Source organism: Lagenorhynchus albirostris, chromosome 1, assembly GCF_949774975.1.
Source record: "Lagenorhynchus albirostris chromosome 1, mLagAlb1.1, whole genome shotgun sequence".
NCBI lineage: Eukaryota > Metazoa > Chordata > Mammalia > Artiodactyla > Delphinidae > Lagenorhynchus > Lagenorhynchus albirostris.
This window is the reverse complement of record NC_083095.1, coordinates 77,412,456-77,435,380: the sequence shown is the minus strand read 5'-3', so window position 1 is coordinate 77,435,380 and position 22,925 is coordinate 77,412,456. Positions and strand designations below refer to the sequence as shown.

Below are 22,925 nucleotides of genomic sequence, written 5' to 3'. Positions count from 1 at the left end.
TGTCCTGAAGTTGGCTCTCCCACCTCAGAGGCACAGCACTGACTCCTGGCTGCAGCACCAAGAGCCTTTCATCCACATGGCTCAGAATAAAAGGGAGAAAAAGTAGAAAGAAAGAATTAGTAGAAGTAGAAAGAAAGAAAGAAAGAAAGGAGGGAGGGAGGGAGGGAGGAAGGAAGGAGGGAATGAAGGAAAAAAAGAAATAAAGAAGATAAAGTAAAATAAAATAAAGTAAGATAAAATATAATAAAGTTATTAAAATAAAAAATAATTAAGAAAAAAAGATTAAAAAAAAATGGACAGATAGAACCCTAGGACAAATGGTGGAAGCAAAGCTATACAGTCAAAATCTCAAACAGAAACATACACATACATGCTCACAAAAAGAGGAAAAAGGGAAAAAATCATAAATCTTGCTCTCAAAGTCCACCTCCTCAATTTGGGATGATTCATTGTCTAAAGGAGGGAAGGAAGGAAAGAATGAAAGGAGATAAAATAAAATAAAGTTATTAAAATAAAAAATAATTATTAAAACAAACAAAAAAATGGACGGATAGAACCCTAGGACAAATGGTGGAAGCAAAGCTATACAGACAAAATCGCACACAGAAGCATACACATACACACTCACAAAAAGAGGAAAAGGGGAAAAAAATCATAAATCTTGGTCTCAAAGTCCACCTCCTTAATTTGGGATGATTCGTTGTCTATTCATGTATTCCACAGATGCAGGGTACATCAAGTTGAGCGTGGAGCTTTAATCTGCTGCTTCTGAGGCTGCAGGGAGAGATTTCTCTTTGTCTTCTTTGTTCTCACAGCTCCCAGGGGCTCAGCTTTGGATTTGGCCCCGCCTCTGCGTGTAGGTAGCTGGAGGTCGTCTGTTCTTCGCTCAGACAGGATGGGGTTAAAGGAGCAGCTGACTGGGGGCCCTGGCTCACTCAGGCGGGGCGGAGGGAGGGGCACGGAGTGCGGGGCGGGCCTGCGGCGGCAGAGGCCGGCGTGACATGACGGCGTGACGTTGCACCAGCCTGAGGCGCGCCGTGCAGTTCTTCCGGGGTAGTTGTCCCTGGATTCCGGGACCCTGGCAAGGGCGGGCTGCACAGGCTCCCCAGAAGGGGGGTGTGGAGAGTGACCTGTGCTCGCACACAGGCTTCTTGGTGGCGGCAGCAGCAGCCTTAGCGTCTCCTGCCCGTCTCTGGGGTCCGCGCTTTTAGCCGCGGCTCGCGCCCGTCTCTGGAGCTCCTTTAAGCAGCGCTCTTAATCCCCTCTCCTCGCGCACCAGGAAACAAAGAGGGAAGGAAAAGTCTCTTGCCTCTTCGGCAGGTCCAGACTTTTCCCCGGACTCCCTCCCGGCTAGCCGTGGCGCAGTAACCCCCTGCAGGCTGTGTTCACGCCGCCAACCCCAGTCCTCTCCCGGCGCTCCGACCGAAGCCCGAGCCTCAGCTCCCAGCCCCGCCCGCCCCGGCGGGTGAGCCGACAAGCCTCTCTGGCTGGTGAGTGCTGGTCGGCACCGATCCTCTGTGCGGGAATCTCTCCGCTTTTCCCTCCGCACCTCTGTTGCTGTGCTCTCCTCCGCGGCTCCCAAGCTCCCCCCTCCGCCACCCGCAGTCTCCGCCCGCGAAGGGGCTTCCTAGTGTGTGGGAATCTTTCCTCTTTCACGGCTCCCTCCCACTGGTGCAGGTCCCGTCCCTATCCTTTTGTCTCTGTTTATTCTTTTTTCTTTTGCCCTACCCAGGTACGTGGGGATGTTTCTTGCCTTTTGGGAGGTCTGAGGTCTTCTGCTAGCGTTCAGTAGGTGTTCTGTAGGAGTTGTTCCACGTGTAGATGTGTTTCTGGTGTATCTGTGGGGAGGAAGGTGATCTCCGCGTCTTACTCTTCTGCCATCTTCCCGGAAGCCCCAGGGCTGACATTTTAAGAGAAAATCTTGGGGGTGGTTTAAGTGCCATACCCCGCAAAATAGTTTTTCACTTGATTGAATGGAACTGATGTTTCTGAATGCATAGCCAGTTGCCATAAAGGTTTCTAATCCTTTAAAATATTGGTGACTTTGCTCATGTTATTGCTTATGATTTCTTACCCTTGCATTTGATAAAATATTAAAAGTTTAGATAATGAGAATTGCATGCTATAGTGAACTGACAGTTTACCAAATAGTTCATATATATTAGTTTATTGCTGTTAGTTTTTTTTCACTCCTCCATTGTGTAGGTGATGAACATAGGACTCGGAAGAGTTAAGGGATAATTGTTCATTCACTAATTCTTTCCACCCTTACCTAGTTCCAGAAAAATTTCCAGATCTAGAATGTCAACAAGATGAGTAAAGCTGTGACTTGACAGGTCTTCTGACTCTGATTCCACGCTGTTTCCATTGTCCCATGATACGACATTTGCCAAAGAATTTTTCAGCATGTGTATCCATGAGCCCTCAACCCACATATTATCAATACATACAGAATGGCTTCTTAAAACCTTCATCTTTTTATCTTGCTTACAGCATCTGTGAGGTAACTTGCTCCTGTGAATCATTGTTATGCATAGGAATCTGAACCCAACAGAAGTCAAAATTTTGACATCAAAAAGTTAACCCAGCCAAAGATCTGGACTCAGGGTTTTCAGGGCAGGTGGTGCAACTTCTCCTCTACGAGCAGTTGGTGTTGGCCAGATAAACTGCAGGGGACCTCAGCTTTTAGGAAAGAGGAAGCAAGTGTCCTGAAACCCATAAGAATCCTGCGAACTGGTTCGGTGTTACAGGGATTTGCCCAAACTAATTCCAAGTCATATTGTGCTGGAAGTTGTTACAATCTGATCAAAAGATTATATGATAGTGAAGAGGTTAAAAAAAAAAAACCCTCCAATAGTAGCAGCCCACCATACTAAGTCACATTTCTTTTTTAATATCCCAGTCCATCACATTCCCTAGAAAATCTTTTGCCTGTTCGTTGGAGGCCAGTGCTTCTTGCACACTACAATGTAAGTAGGGTTTCCTTGAATATAAATCTGTAGCCCCTGAGTTATCCCTCCAGAAGAGGCCAACCAGTTCTTTCTGCTAAATTCTAAATTTAACAAAATAAAAATCACCTGTCACTTCACAGCTCAAAGTTGGTGCCTTCCTGACCTCTGTCATTCTCTGAGCGCTTTCTCTATGGCAGGTTTTTTCATAATCTCTGCAAAGAAAGCTGCTACCTGTATCAGCTCTCACCCAGTCACTGCATAACCTGAGCCCTAGACCAAAATCCTCCCCCCACCTAAATGCTGCAGCCTTTTCTCATGCTGAGGAGGGAAAAAAGTCTACTGATGGCCACCAAAATAAGTCTTGGGCTCCAACCCAAATACTCACACACAAAGTAAGATAACTTAGCAGTAGGTATATCTGTGGCACTCAGGCAGTATTTCTAAGCCTCTTTAGATTCTCTCCAAACAGCTTCTCCCTGAGACATACACACACAGATACCTCCTCCATGTTGTCCTTTTTTCAGTCTCATCCTCCATCACCCTGCCCCTGCCACATTGTGGAATTTCTAACAGGGCATGTGTGACTTTCCACCTCAGGTGGAGTGTCTGTATACCTGTTTATTTTCTTACTGGGACCACACCTTACTTGTTTCCACGTTCAGCTCATCGGCACAAATCTTTTTGACCTCCAGTGCATGTTAGTCATTTGAGACTCACAAAGATGAAGAAAACAAGGACCTCACAGCAAAGGAGTGAATATGTGTGGACAGGCAACTCGATATAACATGAGGTCAGATGTGCTATAGTTAAAGGACAGTAGGTGACCAGAGGAGGGGGATTGGAAAAGTGCCCATAAAGAACATGGATGGGTAGATATATAAGGGAGAGGTATTTTTGGTGAAAGGAGCTACTTCAACAAAGCCCAGAGGCAAAAAAAATTCATATTCCAAGAGTGGCAATGAGTTGAGATTGGCTGAATTATAAGAGGAGTAGAATAAGGAAGAGTGGAAAGGTAGGGTGGTGTTAGAGCAGAGTGTCTTGAAAAATCCAGCAGTTAAACTATATTCCGTCTTGGAGTGTGACATGTTACTGTTCCTGCGTATTTTATACTACTTGGCCTTACAGCTGCTGGGAGGAGGCATTGACATTTACATGGTGCCCACTGTGTCCTGAGCATTGTCTTAAGCACTCTGTAAGTATTACCTCATTTAATTCAAATATGCAGTTGACAGTATTATTCCTATTTTACAGTTGAAGAAACTGAAGTAAAGACAGATTAAATAACTTTCCAGAGTCACACAGGGGTGGCATAAAAATTCAAACCTTTGTCCACCTGAGTCTAATTCTCATCCATATTATTTATATAATAACATTATAGCAATGACTATGAAAGGTTCTTGAGGACTAAATTGTTCTTTTATTCAGTAATAGTGAGGTGGGGACTTCCCTGGCAGTCCAGTGGTTAGGACTCCACGCTTCCACTGCTGGGGGCCCCGGTTTGATCCCTGGTCGGGGAACTAAGATGCCGCAAGCTGTGCAGCGTGGCATACGCACACGCGCACACACACACACACACATATATAAATAAAATTTTTAAAAAATAGTGAGGTAGTTATAAGCACAGGACTCTGGAGTTAGGCTGCCTGGTCTTAAATTCTAGCTCTGCCACTCTCACTATGAGAGTGAACATGTGACCATGTCTCTGTGCCTCAGTTTTCTCATCGTTACGATGGACATAGCGTTAATGCTTCCCTCGTTTGGTTGATGCGATGATTAAATTAGTTAATACATGCAAAGTGCTTTGAAGTGTGCCTGGCACAGAGTGAGCACTAATTTCAAGCATTTTTTGGCTATTAAAATGTTTGTTGATCACCTGCCATATCTCAGACACTGTATTTAGCACCGGTCGATCTATTTTAGCAAGATAACTATCCAAAGGACTGCAGCGGGGATACATTGGAGGTATGGGGGCCCATTGGGACATCGCTGCAGTGCCCTAGATGTGAAGTTCTGAGGACTTAAATAAGGGTGGTGTGGTAGGCAGGATAGTGATCCCACAGATGTCCATATCCCTGGAACCTATATATATGTTAAATGACAAAGGGAAATTTAATGGCAAAAGGAATTAAGGCTGCTTATCAGCTGGCCTTAAAGTAGGGAAATCTGGATTTCTGGAGTGGACCCAAAGTAATCACGAGGGTCCTTAAAAGTGAAAGAAGGTGGCAGATGAGAGTTAGAGGGTTGGGGACATGAGAAGGGCCTGGCTCAAGTCTCCTGGTGGAAGAGCCCATGAGCCAAGGAATGCCAGAAGCCTCTAGAAGCTAGAAAAAGCAAGGAAATGGATTCTCCCTTAGGGCCTTCAGAAAGAAATGCACCCTGCCACACCATGATTTTAGCCCAGTCTGGGTTTACCCATATCTGGGTCAGACTTCTCATCTCTAAAACTGTAAGATAGCAAATTGGTATCGTTTTGCCACCAAGTTTGTGCTGATTTGTCACAGCAGGAAAAAGAAAAAATTAATACAGGTGTTAACAGCAAGAAGTGAGCTCAAGGGGCCAGCCACATTCTAAAAGTAGGGTTGGCATATCTTGATGACCAGTTGGAAATAGGAGGAAGAGGAAGGGGTTACAGATGGTCTTTGCATTACTGATGGGACAGGATGGGTGACTGTGTTAACAGACATGGGGGTGGGGGGAGGCAGAGCTTAACTTTTATTTAGCTCCATAGGAGACACAAGAAGATTTTCCACACCTGGTCTCAATCTACTGGCTAGCCCTGCATGGCAGGTGAAACAGGCATTGTGAGTCCCAGCTTAGAGATGAGGAAGTAGAGAATCCGAGGGATGCGGTGACTTGCCCACCGATAGATGGCAGAGCAGGGTCGGAACTCGTGATCGTGCACTGGCTCCCAGTCCAGAGCGCCACAGAAATCCATGCGTAAGAGGTGTTCTGCATCTGTTTGATCAGTCGATGTGAGGCCCTCCCTCGGAGTAGCTTGCATTCTCGCGATGGAGAAGAGAGTCTGTCAGGAGAGGGAAAAACTACCATCGACTGAGCACCAGCTTTGTGCCAGGTTCTGTGCTAGAACCTGAGTTGTACCTCATCTGAGTTTATCCCACAGCAAACAGCCAGATAGAGTGGCAGGCAGATTCCCATTTTGTACGCTACGCCGCTGAGCCTGAGAGAAGCAAAATAATTTGGACGAGGTTCTTGCAACATGTGAAAAAGAGGCCAAGATGGGAAGCAAGCTCCACCTCCAGGGCAGGGACCCTGCCCTTTCAGAACTGTTACAGGGATGCTGGGCGAGGGCGGGAGGGAGTGAAGGGGCAGACAGGGAAGCAGAGACATCAAGGACGCATGGCTGGGAGTTTTTGCCTCACCGTCAGTTTATTCTCCACGGTGAATAAGACATAGAAACTAAAATACAAGCAATTTGAGTGCTTTCCCAACAGAGTAAAGACAGAGACCTCAGGTCCCTGAGTCCTTTGCTGTCCCATCTGTGCTTCATCTTCATCTCAGAGATTTCCCTCCCTACCACATCAGCAAACATCATCTGTTCTCTCTGTTCTCTTTACCCTGTTGTCATCATCGGTCATTTAATCGCCTGAGTGTTTTTGAGAAAGTGATTATGAGGCTGGTTGACTATTTTAGAAACGACAGGCTAATTATCTCCATATGATGGATGAGACCCCAGGAGGCTGCAGAGATGGGCTGGCAGAACCGGCACCGCGAGCCCCACTGGTGCTTTGCGGGGCTGCCTCTAACGGGAGGGGGTGGCCGGCCAGCTGGGGAAACGGTCCTGGGGATGAAGCTGTCTGCTTCACAAGTGGGGATGCTCTGACCAAGGTAGAAAACCACTGAGGGAGGGAAACAGATTTAGCAGAAATAGCCGACCGCCACGAGACTGTCCCCATATGGCGGGCCCTGAGAGTCAAGGTCCAGGGCAGCCAGGCCAGCGAGACTGGGCAGTTTGTAGGGTCCAGTTGTGCAGAGAGGTGAGCGGCTCCGTCTCCTGTACAGCACTCACTCCCCCGCTGCCTCAGCAGACCCCCTATTTACAAGATCCTTGGTTCGTTTATTAAATTGAAGTGCTTCTTTGCCAACATAAAAAATAAAGTGAGGGGCTTCCCTGGTGGTGCAGTGGTTGAGAGTCCGCCTGCCGATGCAGGGGACACGGGTTCGTGCCCCGGTCCGGGAAGATCCCACATGCCGCGGAGTGGCTGGGCCCGTGAGCCATGGCCGCTGAGCCTGCGCGTCCAGAGCCTGTGCTCCGCAACGGGAGAGGCCGCAACGGTGAGAGACCCGCGTACCGGGAATAAATAAATAAATAAATAAATAAATAAACAAACAAACAAATAAAATAAAAAATAAAGTGAGGATTAGTCTAACAACGGCCATCCATGTTGGAGAAACTCAGTTCCTGCCACGTCTGTCTTTTCTATTCTTACATGGTGGTCATGAGGGTTAAGTAAAAATTCAGATTCAGCATTTAGCACAGAGTCTGACACACAGGAAGCTCTTAGTAAATATTGGCTACTACTGTTGTGAGAAGTACAATGTTCTAGCAAGCAGCCTGAACTTTCATCCTTATTCCCCAGCCAAGGAAGCCCGTAGAGAAGGAAGCGAGTAGACATGTCCCACAATTAAATGGAGAGCTGAGATGAACGAGAACTGGGTGCTTTCTTAGACGTTCAGCTGCCTGCTGCAGAGCCAGGCAGTGGGGTGCGTGCGCATCACGTGTCTCTGGGGGTCTGACAGCCAGTGCCTGTTCATTGGGCCCCGTCGTAAACAGAGCGGTTCTTTCTTAGAATAACTATGTCCAGTTGTCTTTGCAGGCTTTGCCTTTCAGGTTTTCAGGGCCTTGTAACCTTGTTCTCAGTGATCTCAATAGCATCCTTGTTCTACTGAAATGAGGCAAAAGTGCCACCAAGGGCACAGCCCGAGACAGAGAGGCACCAGGCAAGTTCAGAGAAACGAGCATGATGAATTTTCCAAATCTCCTTGGAGTGGATGGGTTTGACTTTCTCCCTGACCTTCTCTGCTCAGAAGTCTAGGTATTTGGATACTTTGTAACACAGACCAGACATTCAGCCCCAAGGAAGCTCTGGAGCTCAGAGCACAGAGGGCATGAGACTTTCCCCAGTAAATCTCCCCAACTAAATCTGGAGAGTGTTATTGGGCCATCTGACCCCTGGCATAGGAAGGGCTCTTTCTACTTCAGCAATCAGGACAGTCATCAGAAAGGCCATCAAGTTTCCACAGCTCATCTCCTCGATGTAAGTGATTAGCGGTGTGCAGTGATGCTTTGATAATGACCACTTCCTCACCATGGTCAGGAACTGCTGGCATTTTAAGATTTTACTTCCTCAATCTCAGGTTTCAGTATTAGTAAGAGCAAGCTGGGTAACATCATGGGTAAGAGCAAGCTGGGTAGCATGAAAAAGCAGTGGTAGGGCTTCCCTGGTGGCGCAGTGGTTGAGAGTCCGCCTGCCGATGCAGAGGACACAGGTTCGTGCCCTGGTCCGGGAAGATCCCACATGCCGCGGAGTGGCTGGGCCCGTGAGCCATGGCCGCTGAGCTTGCGTGTCCGGAGCCTGTGCTCCGCAACGGGAGAGGCCATAACAGTAAGAGGCCCACGTACTGCAAAAAAAAAAAAAAAAAAAAAAGAGCAGTGGTAAAATTCTTGGTGCTCATCAGTTTTACCCGATGAAGCCATAGGCATTCATTTACCATTTTAATAAATGGGGGTTGGATAGACACAGAATCATAGAATATAAAGCCACAAGTGACTTGACTTCATAGAAGTGAACAGAGACACAGAGAGGTAAAGCATCTTGACCAAAGTCACACAGGCAGAGCCTGTACCCCGCACTCTTGTCACTAGACCGTACTCCCATTCATTTTCTTCAACATGGATTTTATATTGTTCACTTCATTTTATGGGTGAAGAGTCCAAGGCTCTGAGAGAGTAGCTAATGTGCCCAGCTAGAGTCAGTTAGAAAAAGAGCTAAAGCTTTATGATTTTCAGGATTTATTTCTGAATCCATTTTGGAGTTTCTTAAGAGACCATCTAAGCAGTATAATATAAATGTAAAGCATTAATAAAGATAACTATTTCTGAATTTTATGAAGCTATTGAGAGTAAGCAACACTAAGATGGTAAAGCAGATGGGTTTAGATTCTAGCAGGCAAGGTTTGAATCCCTGCTCGCTCATTTACTACTTATAACGTTAGGCAAATTTCTGTAACTTCTGTATGTTTCAGTTTTCTTCTCTGTAAAAAAGAGAATAATAGTTCCTACTTCACGGGGTAAGGGAAGGGAGTATAAGAATTCACTAAAGCAGTGCTCAGTTTAATGTTCTGATACTTAGAAGTTGGTATCCCTCTCAGCTTCTGAAGTGAATATACAAAGCACAGGTCATACGTAAGAACTTCACCTCCACAATGATCATTTCAGATGCTTTCATCAAAAAAGAACAGAAAGCCCAATTCAGGTAGAGTAGCTGACAAGGCACTTTTTTGACTGGCGTATCTGGAGGTTTAGAGATGGAGCCAGGCCCTGGTTGAGTTAATCCCTTGGCTCTGCTCACGTCCCCAGCCAGCATGGTGGCTGTAGTTCTGGGCCTTACATCCATGCATTACAGTGTCCAAGGGAAAAGCAAGGAAGTTTCTTCTGCCCTGATATTCGAGGCAAGGATCCTGAGATCACCTTTGTTTGGAGAACTCGATCATGGGTCAACTTATGAACCGATGAGTGTGACCTAGGAAATAACATGTGCTGGTGACTTAGTCAACAGAGCCACCTTTGTAGTGGTGTTGGGTCCTTTCGCAGAGGAACATGGGCCATAAGGCAGAGAGGCAGATATCAGTACAAAAGCAGAGTTCTGTTAAGAAGGGAGGATGGTCAAATGGATGCTGGCTCATTGTCAGGAATGTTCATTATGCCATGATGGTCTTCACCTACAGCATCTTTCATATACTCAGCGGGTAGTGTTGAGATGTAGGCATTTCTACCCTTGATGTTCAGAGGGGGAGTAGAGGCCAACAAGCTGTGTTATGGGAACTAGAGAAGGTGCTGTCTGTGATGTGTGTACCTTATCTAATGGGCCACAGCGGTTCTACGGTAGGTACTTTCTGCATTTGATGTTGTTCTCGTCTGACACAAGCTCTGGGCCAGATCCAGAGAGACTCTGCTTTTGTCAGCAACCCTGTCATTTATTTACTCCAGTTGCCTCATAAAAAATTTGGAAAACCGGCTCTCTCTCAGGTCGCAGTGTCTGTAGTACTTGCTCACTGAGATGCTCCAGTCTGATTTGGAGCTTCAGGAAAACAGTCAGATATCCTCAACCCAGGACTTCCTATCCGTGGAACTATATTAGTTTCCTGCTGCTGGTGTAACAAATTACCACGAACTTGGTGGCATAAAACAACACAAATTTGTTAGCACCCAGCTGTGGAGGTCACAAGTCTAAAACAGGTTAGTAGCATTGCAGTCCTCTGGAGAGAATCCTCTTCTTGCCTTTCCCGACTTCAAAAGGCCTCCTGCATTTTTTGACTGGTGGCCCCTCCAGCAGTTACTGGTCCAACCTCTGCTTCTGTCATCACAAGTCCTTCTCTGACTCTAACCCTCCTGCCTCCCTCTTAAAAGGACACTTGTGATTACATTGAGCCCACCCAGATAACCCGGGATAATCTTCCCATCTCGAGATCCTTCACTTAAACACATCTGCAAAGCATCTTTGCCATGTAAGGTAACATATTCACAGGTTCTGAGAATTTAGAGCTGAACATCTTGGCGGGGGTGTAGAGGGGCATTATTCCCCCTACCCCAGGGAGGAAGAAAGCAGAGGTCAAAATACACTTGTTCTTTCTACTCGGAATTGATCGACCAACTGTTACGCCTCCAGAGCATTTGCAGCATGCCACAAGCTGACTGTTTAATCACCTAGAATTTAAAAATAAGTGTACGTAATTTAGAGACACATAATTATTTTTCTTTTCCCATTGTAAGTGTGAGCATTATAAATTGCTTTCTAAGTTTAAACTAAGGGCAGTGCCGTTTTGTTTGCACCCTCTCCACAATGTAATTGGGAACACTTTTTCTTCCAAACTGACCCAGATTTAAGAGCACACTCAAAGAAATGTAACACCAGCATAGGTTTGCAATCTGTAAGCTGCAGGGATTTGCTTTGCCAGTGGCCAGCATCTCTCTGATAATAAGCATGCACTTCATTTTTGATGGCCACTTGGACTGCGGTCTAAATTTAGAGATGAAAAGATTCTTTTCAGACCTCTGAAGCCTAAAAATTTAAACCTGCACCGTGAGAATAAATGGCCTTTCTCTTATTGTAGTTGGCATGGCAAAGCTGGTAATTTGACCATTTAGAAAAGCGTTATACCACGTATGATGGGTGACTCCCCAGAGAATTTGCTTGCTAGGTTCACAGAATGGTTGGGCTTGAGGTTCTGAGGTCCAATAGGAGGTTACAAAGTGACGAGAGGAAGGAAATAAACAACTTACCAACAAATGACTACCTGGGCTCCCAAACCGGTGTACTAAGTAAGGCTAGCTCTAATTTGAAGACACTCTGATCCTTTCTTCTTATGTGGAATGTCTGACTAGTCGAGAAATTAAGTAGTGAAGTAACTGTTTTTCTTTTAGACTACCTTTCAGTCATCAAGTCTCCCTAAACAATACAGTGCCTTAGAAATATTTCCACTCTGAGTTAGCCTGAGCAATCATTTAAAATGCGGTTTCTAGATCATATACTTGATATAATTGCCTAGATTTGGCTATCCCTAATTAGACTAATTACAAAAGTAAGGTGTGAGTCAGAATGTTAATAATTTCATAAGCGAAGCCATTTATAATCATCAAGGAAACCACACGTACACGTCTAGCATCCCAAAGCCGTTCTGTTTCTTAGGATTTTTTCTCTGTCAACAGAAAAACAAGAGCTTGGTTACATATCTTTCTTTCTTTTTCGTTTTTGAAAAGAGCACGCTAGCTTTTTCAAAATCCCATGAGCTGAACCATCCAGTTCACTTGACAAGGCCTTCTTGGAACAGGTAAATTGGTGGATAAAAATCCTAGCATTGCAACCAAGACTGGGGAAGCAATTTTATCACATGGGGTGGAGGTTCTGAGTGGAGCAATTAGACGTGTGTGCACATTATGAGAAAGTAACAGGGGCCAGAACATGATGGCAAACAGTAGATTGACCTCTCCACCTCACCTTTACCTTATTCCCAGAGCCTCGCCCCCTTCAGGAGATGTATTTCTTTTCTTTTCTTTGTAGTTTTAGCAATTTTTTTCCCATTGATTAACAATGTGTTAGTTTCAGGTGTACAACAAAGTGATTCAGTTATACATATACAAGTATCTATGCTTTTTCAGATTCTTTTACCATATAGGTTGTTACAGAATATTGAGTAGAGCTCCCTGCGCTATACAGTAGGACCTTGTTGGTTATATATTTTAAATATAGCAATGTGGACGTGTCAATCTCAAACTCCCAATCTACCCCTCCTCCCCGCCCCGTTCCCGTAACCATAAATTCATTCTCTAAGTACAGAAACAGACTCACAGACATAGAGATGTGTTTCTTATGAACACCAGAGTGTCTTTAGTCATTAAAGGGCAGCATTTCCAAAGATGAATTTAGAAAAACAGCAGAAATGAAATCAATATTTAGTTGTATCTGTCTCTGCTTAAGAAAGAGATTCAAATATATCTCGAGACTTGCCTCCGTTTGCTTTGTTGAAAATCCTTCCAAAATTGTCAGCACTCTCCCATTGATACCAGAAAAAAAAATAAGTATTTACTATGTGAACTACTTGTGTGAATCATATTTTGAAGGGAAATGGCATTCCAAACCATTGGAATGTCTTTTCTCTCAGATCGTTTTATATCTCCCCTGGAGGGACCCTCTTAACTTCATGATAGAACTTTTCCCTCCTTTCTGCTTTAGTCTCCATGTAATGTGGACCTATTCTAGAAACATAAAGAACTTTAGATAAAGGACTCGTTAGGGAAAAAAGTAAGAAGGGAAGATCTGATCATTTCGCTTCTCTGATTTCTTTTGGGTATATGTATTACAATGGAAGTTGTACCTTCTTATAAGTTGTCTTATTTCTAAATGTCTTAGGCAACACAGTTTCGCCCATTATTTTACACTTTATTTCTTCTTCACGTGTATGTACTTAGTTTTCCCAGCCAGGCTGCTGTGGGTAATTACTGTGTCTTGAAATAGTTTCATATAGAGTTCTTTACTCAAAATTGGGCACATAACAGAAATTATCGTTCTATTATTAATAAGCTTATTTAGGAGGGACACAACTGGAGGTAATTCAGCTACTAAGATGAGGAGAGCCAGAAACAGGTGAGTGACGTCTGTCCTGAGGCCTAGATATACATGGCCTCCAGAGCAAAGCCTTCTGGAATTGACAGCCCTGGTTTCCAGCGTTAATGAGAGGGAAGTCTTTGCTGAAAGGTAAGCTAATGTCGGGGGCAGAGGTTTAATGCCTCCCTCTGCAGCCTGAAGCCCACCTTTTCTCTGTGTACCCCATTGTACTGGCCGCAGAGGAGGCTGCAGAAGGTCCAGCAACCTCCGTATCAAAGATCCCGGCCCCCTCCTTGCCCCCAAGGTGACTGATCTTCAACCCAAATGGAAGAGGGAAGCATTTAGGGCCCTTCAGGCTGGCGGGAAGCCCTTTGGTGATGAATGAGTAACAGCTGGGCCCCTTGCCGACTGCCGGGATTCAACTTTCGAGATAATGATTCTTTAATCTTCACTTTAATTCTCAATGTGAGCTGTCTTACTCTTTCTATACTCTCATTTAATCTACCTCCTATCCAGAAACAAACAGAGAAAGCTTCCTAAGCTGCACTTTTCAAGGTTCAGGTCTCAGCCACTCGATTAGAATCACATAGCCTAATGGAACAGGGTTTCATCTTAGCTGTAGGGAAAGCTTTGCTTTCCAATCACAGCCATCACCTAACATAGGCCTTTTATAGAGACCACGGATTCTCTAAATTTTGGTCTTGAGACCCCTTTATGCTCTTAAAAATTACCAAGGTTCCCCAAATGCTTTTGTTTATGAGGATTATATCTATCACGTTAACACATTTAAAACTGAATTAGAATTGTTTTAAATTCTAATTTATTATCAGTTTTATGGGAAAATGATTATTTGTTAATTCCTTTAAAAATAATAAACCCAGTTATGCTTAGTGAAATAAGTCAGAGAAAGACAAATACAGTGTATTATCACTTACATGTGGAATCTAAAAACTAAAACAAACAAATGAATATAGCAAAACAGAAACAAACTGACAGATACAGAGAACAAACTAGTGGTTACCAGTGGGGAGAGGGAAGAGAGGAGGGGCAAGATAGGGTAGGGGATTAAGAGGTACAAACTACAATGATAAAATACATAAGCTGCAAGGATATATTGTACAGCACAGGGAATATAGCCAATATCTTTTTTTTTAAATGATGGGTTTTTTTTTGTTATTTATTTATTAATTTTTGGCTGCGTTGGGTCTTCGCTGCTGCGTGCGGGCTTTCTCTAGTTGCGGCGAGCGGAGGCTACTCTTCGTTGCAGTGTGCAGGCTTCTCATTGTGGTGGCTTATCTTGTTGCAGAGCACGGGCTGTAGGTGCACGGGCTTCACTAGTTGTGGCTCATGGGCTCTAGAGTGCAGGCTCCGTAGTTGTGGCGCACAGGCTTAGTTGCTCCGCGGCATGTGGAATCTTCCCGGACCAGGGCTCGAACCCATGTCCTCTGCGTTGGCAGGCGGATTCTTAACCACTGTGCCACCAGGGAAGCCCACCAATATCTTATAATAACTTTAAATGGAGTATAATCTATAGAAATATTGAATCACTGTGTTGTACACCTGAAACTAATACATTATAAATCAACTGTACTTCAATAAATAAATTAAATAATAAATAGTAAACCCATTACATGTTACATTACATAGATGTACATTACATGTTACATCTATGAAAAACAGCTGAATTTTTAAAAATTAAAAAAATGATGAGTGACATTGTTTTGCATTTTTATAAATCTGTGTCTGACTTAGAAGATAGCTAGATTCTGTTTTTTGGTGGGTTTTTTTTGGAATTCTTATATCTGGTTAGAGAATTGGCCTCAAACAGATATATAGTTGCAAAGGGAAGGAGTGTTTTTAGTAGCCTTTTCAGTTAATTGTGGATATTCTTCTTTGCTACTGTGTCAAAACTCAGCAAGTAATAGTTCCTCAAAAGTTAATTTGCTATGTGGGATCTGAAATCATATTAAAGAAATTTTTGTATTTGGTTACATAACAATCCATTGGTCTATCTTGCATGTTAAATGGATTCTGTTACCCATGATGCTTTTGTAACATCATGCATTGACCTTTGGGAAATTACTGGTTCACTGAGTTCTACAGAGCTTTCAAATGTTGACACATTTTATTATAAAATATTTTTAAATCATTCATTAATATCAACAACTTAATCAGAAAAGTCTTTAAGTGCTGGGAAGCTGTCAAATTCACAGTGGCAGATAAACATTTTGCAAAATTCTAGTTTTCACTTGAAAGCTCGAATGATAAACTTGGCAATAGGTACTATCAGTTGTTTTCCTTCAAGTGACAGGCTTCTTTCATTTTTAAGAAACTATTTCTGTTACTCAAGAGAGTATTATGGTTAATACTCAAACTATTAACCATAGTTTGTCGTTCTTTTAATTAAGATGTCATTCCATGAAATAAGCACCTCGTTTAGCTCATAACAATGACGACAATTGCACAGGTGTTTTTCCTCAGGAAAACCACTGACCTTTGTACAACAGAAGTGCTTTAGGCATGCTTCCCATTTTGTCAGACCGGACATTGAAAGGATGTATACTCAAGAGTTTATTGTTAATAAAATTAATAATCTTTATATTTCACTCAGAACATTCTTATGAGACCCTGGGCGTTGTTTCAGGGATGTGGCAGGAAAGCGTAGAGTTTGGTGCTGCTGCCTTGATTTGTGCTATGTCCCCAGCAGTTTTACTCGCTGTTGCTTTTGCACCATCAGTGTTGCTATCCACACAATTAAAAAGGCAAACGACATCTTAGAATTATTATGAAAATACAGTAGGCCTTGCAAACTGCCTGAGGGGTCTTGGAGACCCCAGGGGTCTGTGGATCACATTTTTATAGCTACTGGCATAGATAGCATAATAGTTACCCTTTATTAAGCCCATGGTATATGCCAGACATGGTTATGTGCATTAATTATTTTAATCCCCAGACGTACAGATACAGGGAGAGCCTACCACATTCTAGAAAATGTATTGAGCTTCCCTGGTGGCATAGTGGTTGAGAGTCTGCCTGCCAATGCAGGGGACATGGGTTCGAGCCCTGGTCCGAGAAGACCCCACATGCCGCGGAGCAAATAGGCCTGTGTGCCACAACTACTGAGCCTGCACTCTAGAGCCTGCGAGCCACAACTACTGAAGCCCGCTTGCCTAGAGCCCGTGCTCCGCAACAAGAGAAGCCACCGCAGTGAGAAGCCCGCGCACCGTAATGAAGAGTAGCCCCCGCTCACCGCAACTAGAGAAAGCCCATGCGCAGCAACAAAGACCCAATGAAGCCAAAAATAAATACATTTATTTTATAAAATAGAAAAGAAAAGAAAATTTATTCTTTTTAACCTTTCTACCCTGGTTACACTTCTCTGATGCTGGCTCGTGGGAGCTAATTAAAATCGGAGGAATTGTCAACAGCATTGCTGCCAGGGGTATAACGCTCCATTTTCTCAGTCCCAGCAGTGTTTAGGCCTTTAGAAATTCGTGATTCAGTCTACGTTTCCTTGGTGGTGCTAGGTCTTCAGCATACGTCAGGCCACAAAGTGTGCTTCTCAGGGTTCTTAAGAATGTTTCCTCCCACCCCCCAATTTATTTTCTTCTCATAGTTATTCTTTGTCTCACTTTCTGGACCTTGGTCTCACCGTTTGAACCCCTGTCCAACAAGAATGGCCTTAAATGTCATGCCTTTGGCTGAACTACATCTGCCCATCCATACACAATGACGAGTTGCTCTTTCTGTCAGGATCTTGGGGTCACATTTTTTTAACTGAGCGTTAGCTTGGTCACACACAGATAATTGTTTATCCTGTTGTCTCATCCGTGCCTTGAAGGCTGGCCTGGATGAAGAACCTGTGGGGCGTTTCCTGCTCCACCCTTTTGGGTTAAAGAGCTGTTTCCCAGAAACGGACTCACAGACATAGAGAACAGACTTGTGGTTGTCAAGGAGGGTTGTGGGGGAGGGTGTGATGGATTGGGGGTTTGGGATTAGCAGATACAAACTATTACATAGAGAATGGATAACAGCAAGATCCTACTGGATAGCACAGGGAACTATACTCAGTGTCCTGCGATAAACCATAATGGAAAATAAAACTTTAAAAAAAGACTGTGTATACATATATATGTGTGTGTGTGTGTACATGTATATATATATGTATAACTGAATCACTTTGCTGTATAGCAGAAATTAACACAACATTGTAAATCAACTATATTAAAATAAAATAAAATCTTGCCCTTTCCAAAAAAAAAATAGCTTTTTCCTTTCCCATTTGCCCTCTCATGAGATGCTTTGCTGGCAATGTTTCGTTCTCTGGGCTACAAATGTTGATTTGGATTGATAAGTCAGTGGTGGCTAAGAGCAAGCCCAAATCCTGAATTAATCTGAAAGCCAGGTTAAGGGAAAGCTAATATTTGCTTGGTTTCATTATGACTCTGTAAAATTCCCTGTTGGAATGACCCTTGAGCTGATTAACAACTCTGTTGGTTGCTTTTCAAGTGCGGCGGGGACTGTGGTGATGTGTGTTATCTCTGCAAAGTATGTGGTTGTAAGTATTGAGAACTGTAATTCTTTCAGGCCAAATTCAGGCTTAAGAGGGAACTGTACATACAGGACTAGGACTAGATAAAATTACGTTGCATCCAAGAGTGTCTATGGTTCTGTCCTGCTTTTATTCCTTAGTGTGACTATTAGGTAGGAGAAACAGGAACTTTTGCATTTGGCTACTGAGGAAACAAGTTCCTGAGAGGAGCCCAGGCTTAGACCACAAACAACTTTTCTCTCTCAGAGAGTACAGATACTATCTAACCTAACAGATATTAGTCAGTAATCCCTGCCTAGTGAGATCTCTTAGGAACATCTTTTAACTGTGCTTCTCTCTGCCTTGGGTATCCTTTTTTAAGTTTTTCAGCTTACGTCTCCTATCTGAACCTAAAACACCCACAGGGTTGATTGACACAGCGGTAAATTAAACTAATCCATTACATCTAGATCTCTTCTGCAGCTTTGGTAATGAAGTTCTATTTTTATATCCTTATGATGAGCCATTACTGTATGTAGAGCAGATATCTGCCATATTTAGTGATATGGAGTAGAAAACGAGACTGTTCAAGATGGGGCACAGGCTACCGAGAGCACCCATCTGAGTTTATTCCCAGTCATTTCACTGATAGACTATGTGACCTTCATCATCCCCGATGAAGCTCTGCCTTTATCACTGGGTCTGAATTAACGATCTTGGTGCCATCCATTCCTTGCAGGAGTGTGACAGGCAGAGCTGGACTTGGATGAAGTTATAAGAGCAGCATTTCTAACTTCCGTTAGGGCGTCTTCTGGAAATGTGTATGACATGGAAGGGGTTGAGCAGTGCCTTCCCAGACATTCTGGCAGGGCCCCCATCACTCTGTCCTGCACAGATCTACCTCTCTCTTTTGGTCATCTTCCCCCACCAGTGCCCATCAGCACTTCTCAGGGGCTATTCAGTTCAACCTCTGAAGGTCCCAGTGCTGGTTTGAGTCCCACTTCAGCTGTCTTTCCTTTACTTGTGCAGCCAGTGGTGTTTCTGTGCAACCAGCGTGAGCCCTGATAAATTTTGAATTCAGAGTCATACTGGTTTCTCTCTTGATGCTTGTGAAATTAGTCCCTGACATAATGTCAGCTGACTCCTGCCAAAGATCCAAGACAGGGCTTCCCTGGTGGCGCAGTGGTTGAGAGTCCACCTGCCAATGCAGGGTACACGGGTTCGTGCCCCGGTCCGGGAAGATCCCACGTGCCGCGGAGTGGCTGGGCCCGTGAGCCATGGCTGCTGAGCCTGCATGTCCGGAGCCTGTGCTCCGCGACAGGAGAGGCCACAACAGTGAGAGGCCCACGTACCTAAAAAAAAAAAAAAAAAGATCCAGGACAACACAACCAGATGTCCAGTGTTGCAAAGTCTTTGGACCTAAAAGAGTGTTGTCAGTCTACTTCTCTGCATCCCCTAATGTACTTTTATGTTTGTGTCAACTCAAATATATTTTAGAGTTCTTGAGTCAATGGCATGGCTTACTCAGTTCGTGGTACGTGGTATCTTTAGAACACTTGGAGAATAGCAGTTATGGTAGAGAAATCCCAGCACTTAATAGTGCTTTACTCTAAAGAAGCAGTGACCAATGTCTTCTTAATGTTTTCATCCATCCAGAATCACTCACTCCCCACTCTATCCCGTGGGGCTTGCATCCATGTTAGTGCGTATTACATTATATTATAAAATAAAGATAAAATGTAACTTTTAAGTCAAAATGAAAATGTAAAGAACCAGCTTGTGAGCACCCTGAAGGCAAGAAGGCGTCTTATTTCGTCTTCTACATCCAGCATCATTCAAAGGTCATTTAATGTCATTTAATCCAAATAGAATATTTAGGTTTCTCAATTCAAAGTGGAGATACTCTTTTCTTATAGTACGGCTCACGGTCCTGCCTTTTGGTAATATGTTCTACTTCTCTACCTGCCATACCCCACCCTTAAAAAAAGAATTTTTTAACCCTGCCCAGCTGATGATGTGTGTTATCACTGAATGATGTGGCGGAAGTATGCAGCTCTCCTGAGCCTTGACAGCCTCAGTACTGGTCCTTCCTCTTGTCCTTCTAGCGACGCTGAAGGAGCTCATCTCACAGACCATGATCTGCTGGGCCCAGGAGGACCAGATCCAGGATGCAGAGCTGGTTCGGATGATGTTCAACCTCCTGCGGAGGCAGTACGACAGCATCGGGGAGCTGCTGCAGGCTCTGCGGAAGACCTACACCATCAGCCAGGCCTCCGTGAGCGACACCATCAGCCTGCTGGCTGCCCTGGGCCAGATTCGCTGCCTGCTTAGTGTCCGGATGGGCAAGGAGGAGGAGCTCCTCATGATCAACGGGCTGGGGTAGGTCATTCCCATCAAGGGCAGGTTCTCCAAGAAGCTTCCGGTGGGAGGGCTTCCCTGGTGGCGCAGTGGTTGAGCGTCAGCCTGCCGATGCGGGGAACGCGGGTTCGTGCCCTGGTCTGGGAAGATCCCACGTGCCGTGGAGCGGCTGGGCCCGTGAGCCATGGCCGCTGAGCCTGCGTGTCCGGAGCCTGTGCTCCACAACGGGAGAGACTACAACAGTGAGAGGCCCGCATACCGAAAAAAAAAAAAAAGAAACTTCCGATGGGAAAATGGTTCAACTTGCTACATGGCAGTTCTGGAATCAAATCACATAAAACCTACGTGTGCCCCCATCCTGACTTCACTCCTCATGGGATTATGTGCTCGTTAAATCAGTCACCTTCGGTAACCTGAGAGACCAGACAGTGGGCTACTGGGGATGAAGGGGCATGGCCAGAAGAAGTGGGGAGGAATCTTGGAGAAAAGCAGATATTTAGTTTGAATCTGATAAAAGTAGCCCCAGGGAGGCAATGAAAAAATCCAGAGGAAGGGGCAGTGTGTTCAGCTCCACAAGAGAGAAACGTTTTGAGCGCTTCAGTTTTTGACTGGAGATCTTCTGAGACTTCCTCTGAAAAATTACAGCCCAATTCCTCCCTTTTTTCAGGACTGATGTGGAGTCATTTTCTTCAGTTCTCTGAGACCCTTTCCCCATGACAGCAGCTCGTGGCTCTTCCTTAGAAGCCACGTCACCAGAAAGATGGCATTTTATTTATTTATTTTTATTTTCATCATTTAAAAATTTTTTTTATTTTATACAATTTTTAAAGGTTACTTTTCATTTACAGTTATTACAAAATATTGGCTAAGTTCTCCGTGTTGTACAATACATCCTTGAGCCTGTCTCACACCCAACAGTTTGTACCTCCCACTGCCCCACCCCTATGTTTCCCCTCCCCGCCTCCCCACTGGTAACCACTAATTTGGTTTCTATATCTGTGGGTCTGCTTCTTTTTTGTTGTATTCACTAGTTTGTTATATTTTTTAGATTCTACATATAAGTGATATCATAACAGTATTTGTCTTTCTTTGTCTGATTTATTTCGCTTAGCGTAATGCCCCCCAAGTTCATCCACGTTCCTGCAAATAGCAAATTTTCATTCTTTTTTATGGCTGAGTAGTGTTCCATTGTATATATATACCACAAGCAAGATCACATTTTAGACATCAAAAAGATTTCCTTTAATTAGGTAGCATAGTTCCCTTTTGCAGGTGAGAAAACTGAAGCCCCACAAGGTTCACTGACCAGCCCACAGTTTTACTTGATTAAAATCAAGCACTAGAGCTACAACCTTCCTGCCGCTGGATGTTCCATCCTACCACCCACGAGCCTGCAGAGTAAAGGAGCATCACTGAGCCCCAGAACAGGGACTCTGAGGACACCTGCTGGGAGTCGGGGGAAGATGCATGCATTTTTTAAACTCATTTCCAAAGAGGAATCTTATAATAGAGATGAAGAGACTTCTATGGAAAGAGAAAAAAGCCACAGAATTAGCCTCTCCCCCAGCCCTTGCAGTAGACACAGCTGCGCTAAAAACTGATTGTGTCTCCTCTTAACAGCTGCAACCCTTGGGGGAATGGGTATGGGCAGAGAGTAACCACCTGCGAGGGATTCCACAGCCCCGTCACAGGCTGCTTCTGTGTTTTGATTTGCCTGCAGCTTTATTATGTGAATTTATGTTGAATGACTTAAAAATATAATTCCTTTTATGTTTCATTGTTGATCATTTCATTGATTTTTTAGCACTGCTGTCCAAAAATGTCATTGGTACCTAATACACAATTGCCTTAAGGAAAGGGTACAGCCCTACCATTTGGATAACTGAGGTACATAGAGGCATAGATATAAGGACAAGAGAACGGAAAATAGAAGACCCTTAGCACACAGAGGAAGAGAAATCCAGTGATTTGAGCTGTCTCAAAACTATTACAAGCAAAAAAGGCAAGGGACAACTGTTTAATGTCATTAGAAGGAAATATTTCAAAGAAAGAGAGCACTTAGTAGAAATAAAGGAGCACAAAATATTCCTTTCAGCTAAAGAAAGGCCCTCCATGTATATTCTCACCAACCTAGTGCCTTCTTAGCATCTTTCCAGCACGTCACATGTACATTACTTCACCCCGAGTATGTTTGTGCATTTGTGTGTTCTCGCCCCTGAATTGTCGTAGCGTTGAAATAAGCAAGGGCTGACCTCTCTCTCTGATTACCCTAGAGACATAATGAACAACAAGGTGTTTTACCAGCACCCCAACCTCATGCGAGTCCTTGGCATGCACGAGACAGTCATGGAGGTGATGGTGAACGTGCTGGGTGCAGAGAAATCTCAGGTAATGCTCCGAGGAGAATTTAACCAGAACTTGACCCCTGGGCAGGGACACATGAGGTGGTGCCAACTGCCTAGTGACTCTTCCCAAGGAGGGGGCGGGGATGAGCACACAGCCAGGAAGGAGCCATGAGATGGGGTCCAGCCAGTGTAGTTCTTCTCGCTCATTCCACTGGGCTGCTTAGTCTTCTTCCCATCCTCTGCAGCCCTGCTCCTTCGGAGATGGAACACCTCTGGCCCCACTTAGGAGCCTGCTGTGTTTGGTGCTGTGTCAGGAGAAGGCTGTTCTAAAGGAGAACACGATTTTAATAACGATCCTGGCAGTGTTCCCACCAGAGTACGCGTGTTTCCTCTCTGA

At 44.3% G+C, this 22,925-nt stretch overlaps 1 protein-coding gene across 1 annotated transcript in view; it reads left to right on the top strand.

Annotated features, from left to right (window-relative positions):
• RYR3 (ryanodine receptor 3) overlaps window positions 1-22,925 on the top strand; it is a 563,044-nt gene that overhangs the window by 394,887 nt on the left and 145,232 nt on the right. The window contains 2 exon segments of the mRNA XM_060146948.1: window positions 19,931-20,204; window positions 22,457-22,571. Of these exon segments, the coding sequence (XP_060002931.1) occupies window positions 19,931-20,204; window positions 22,457-22,571 (389 nt within the window).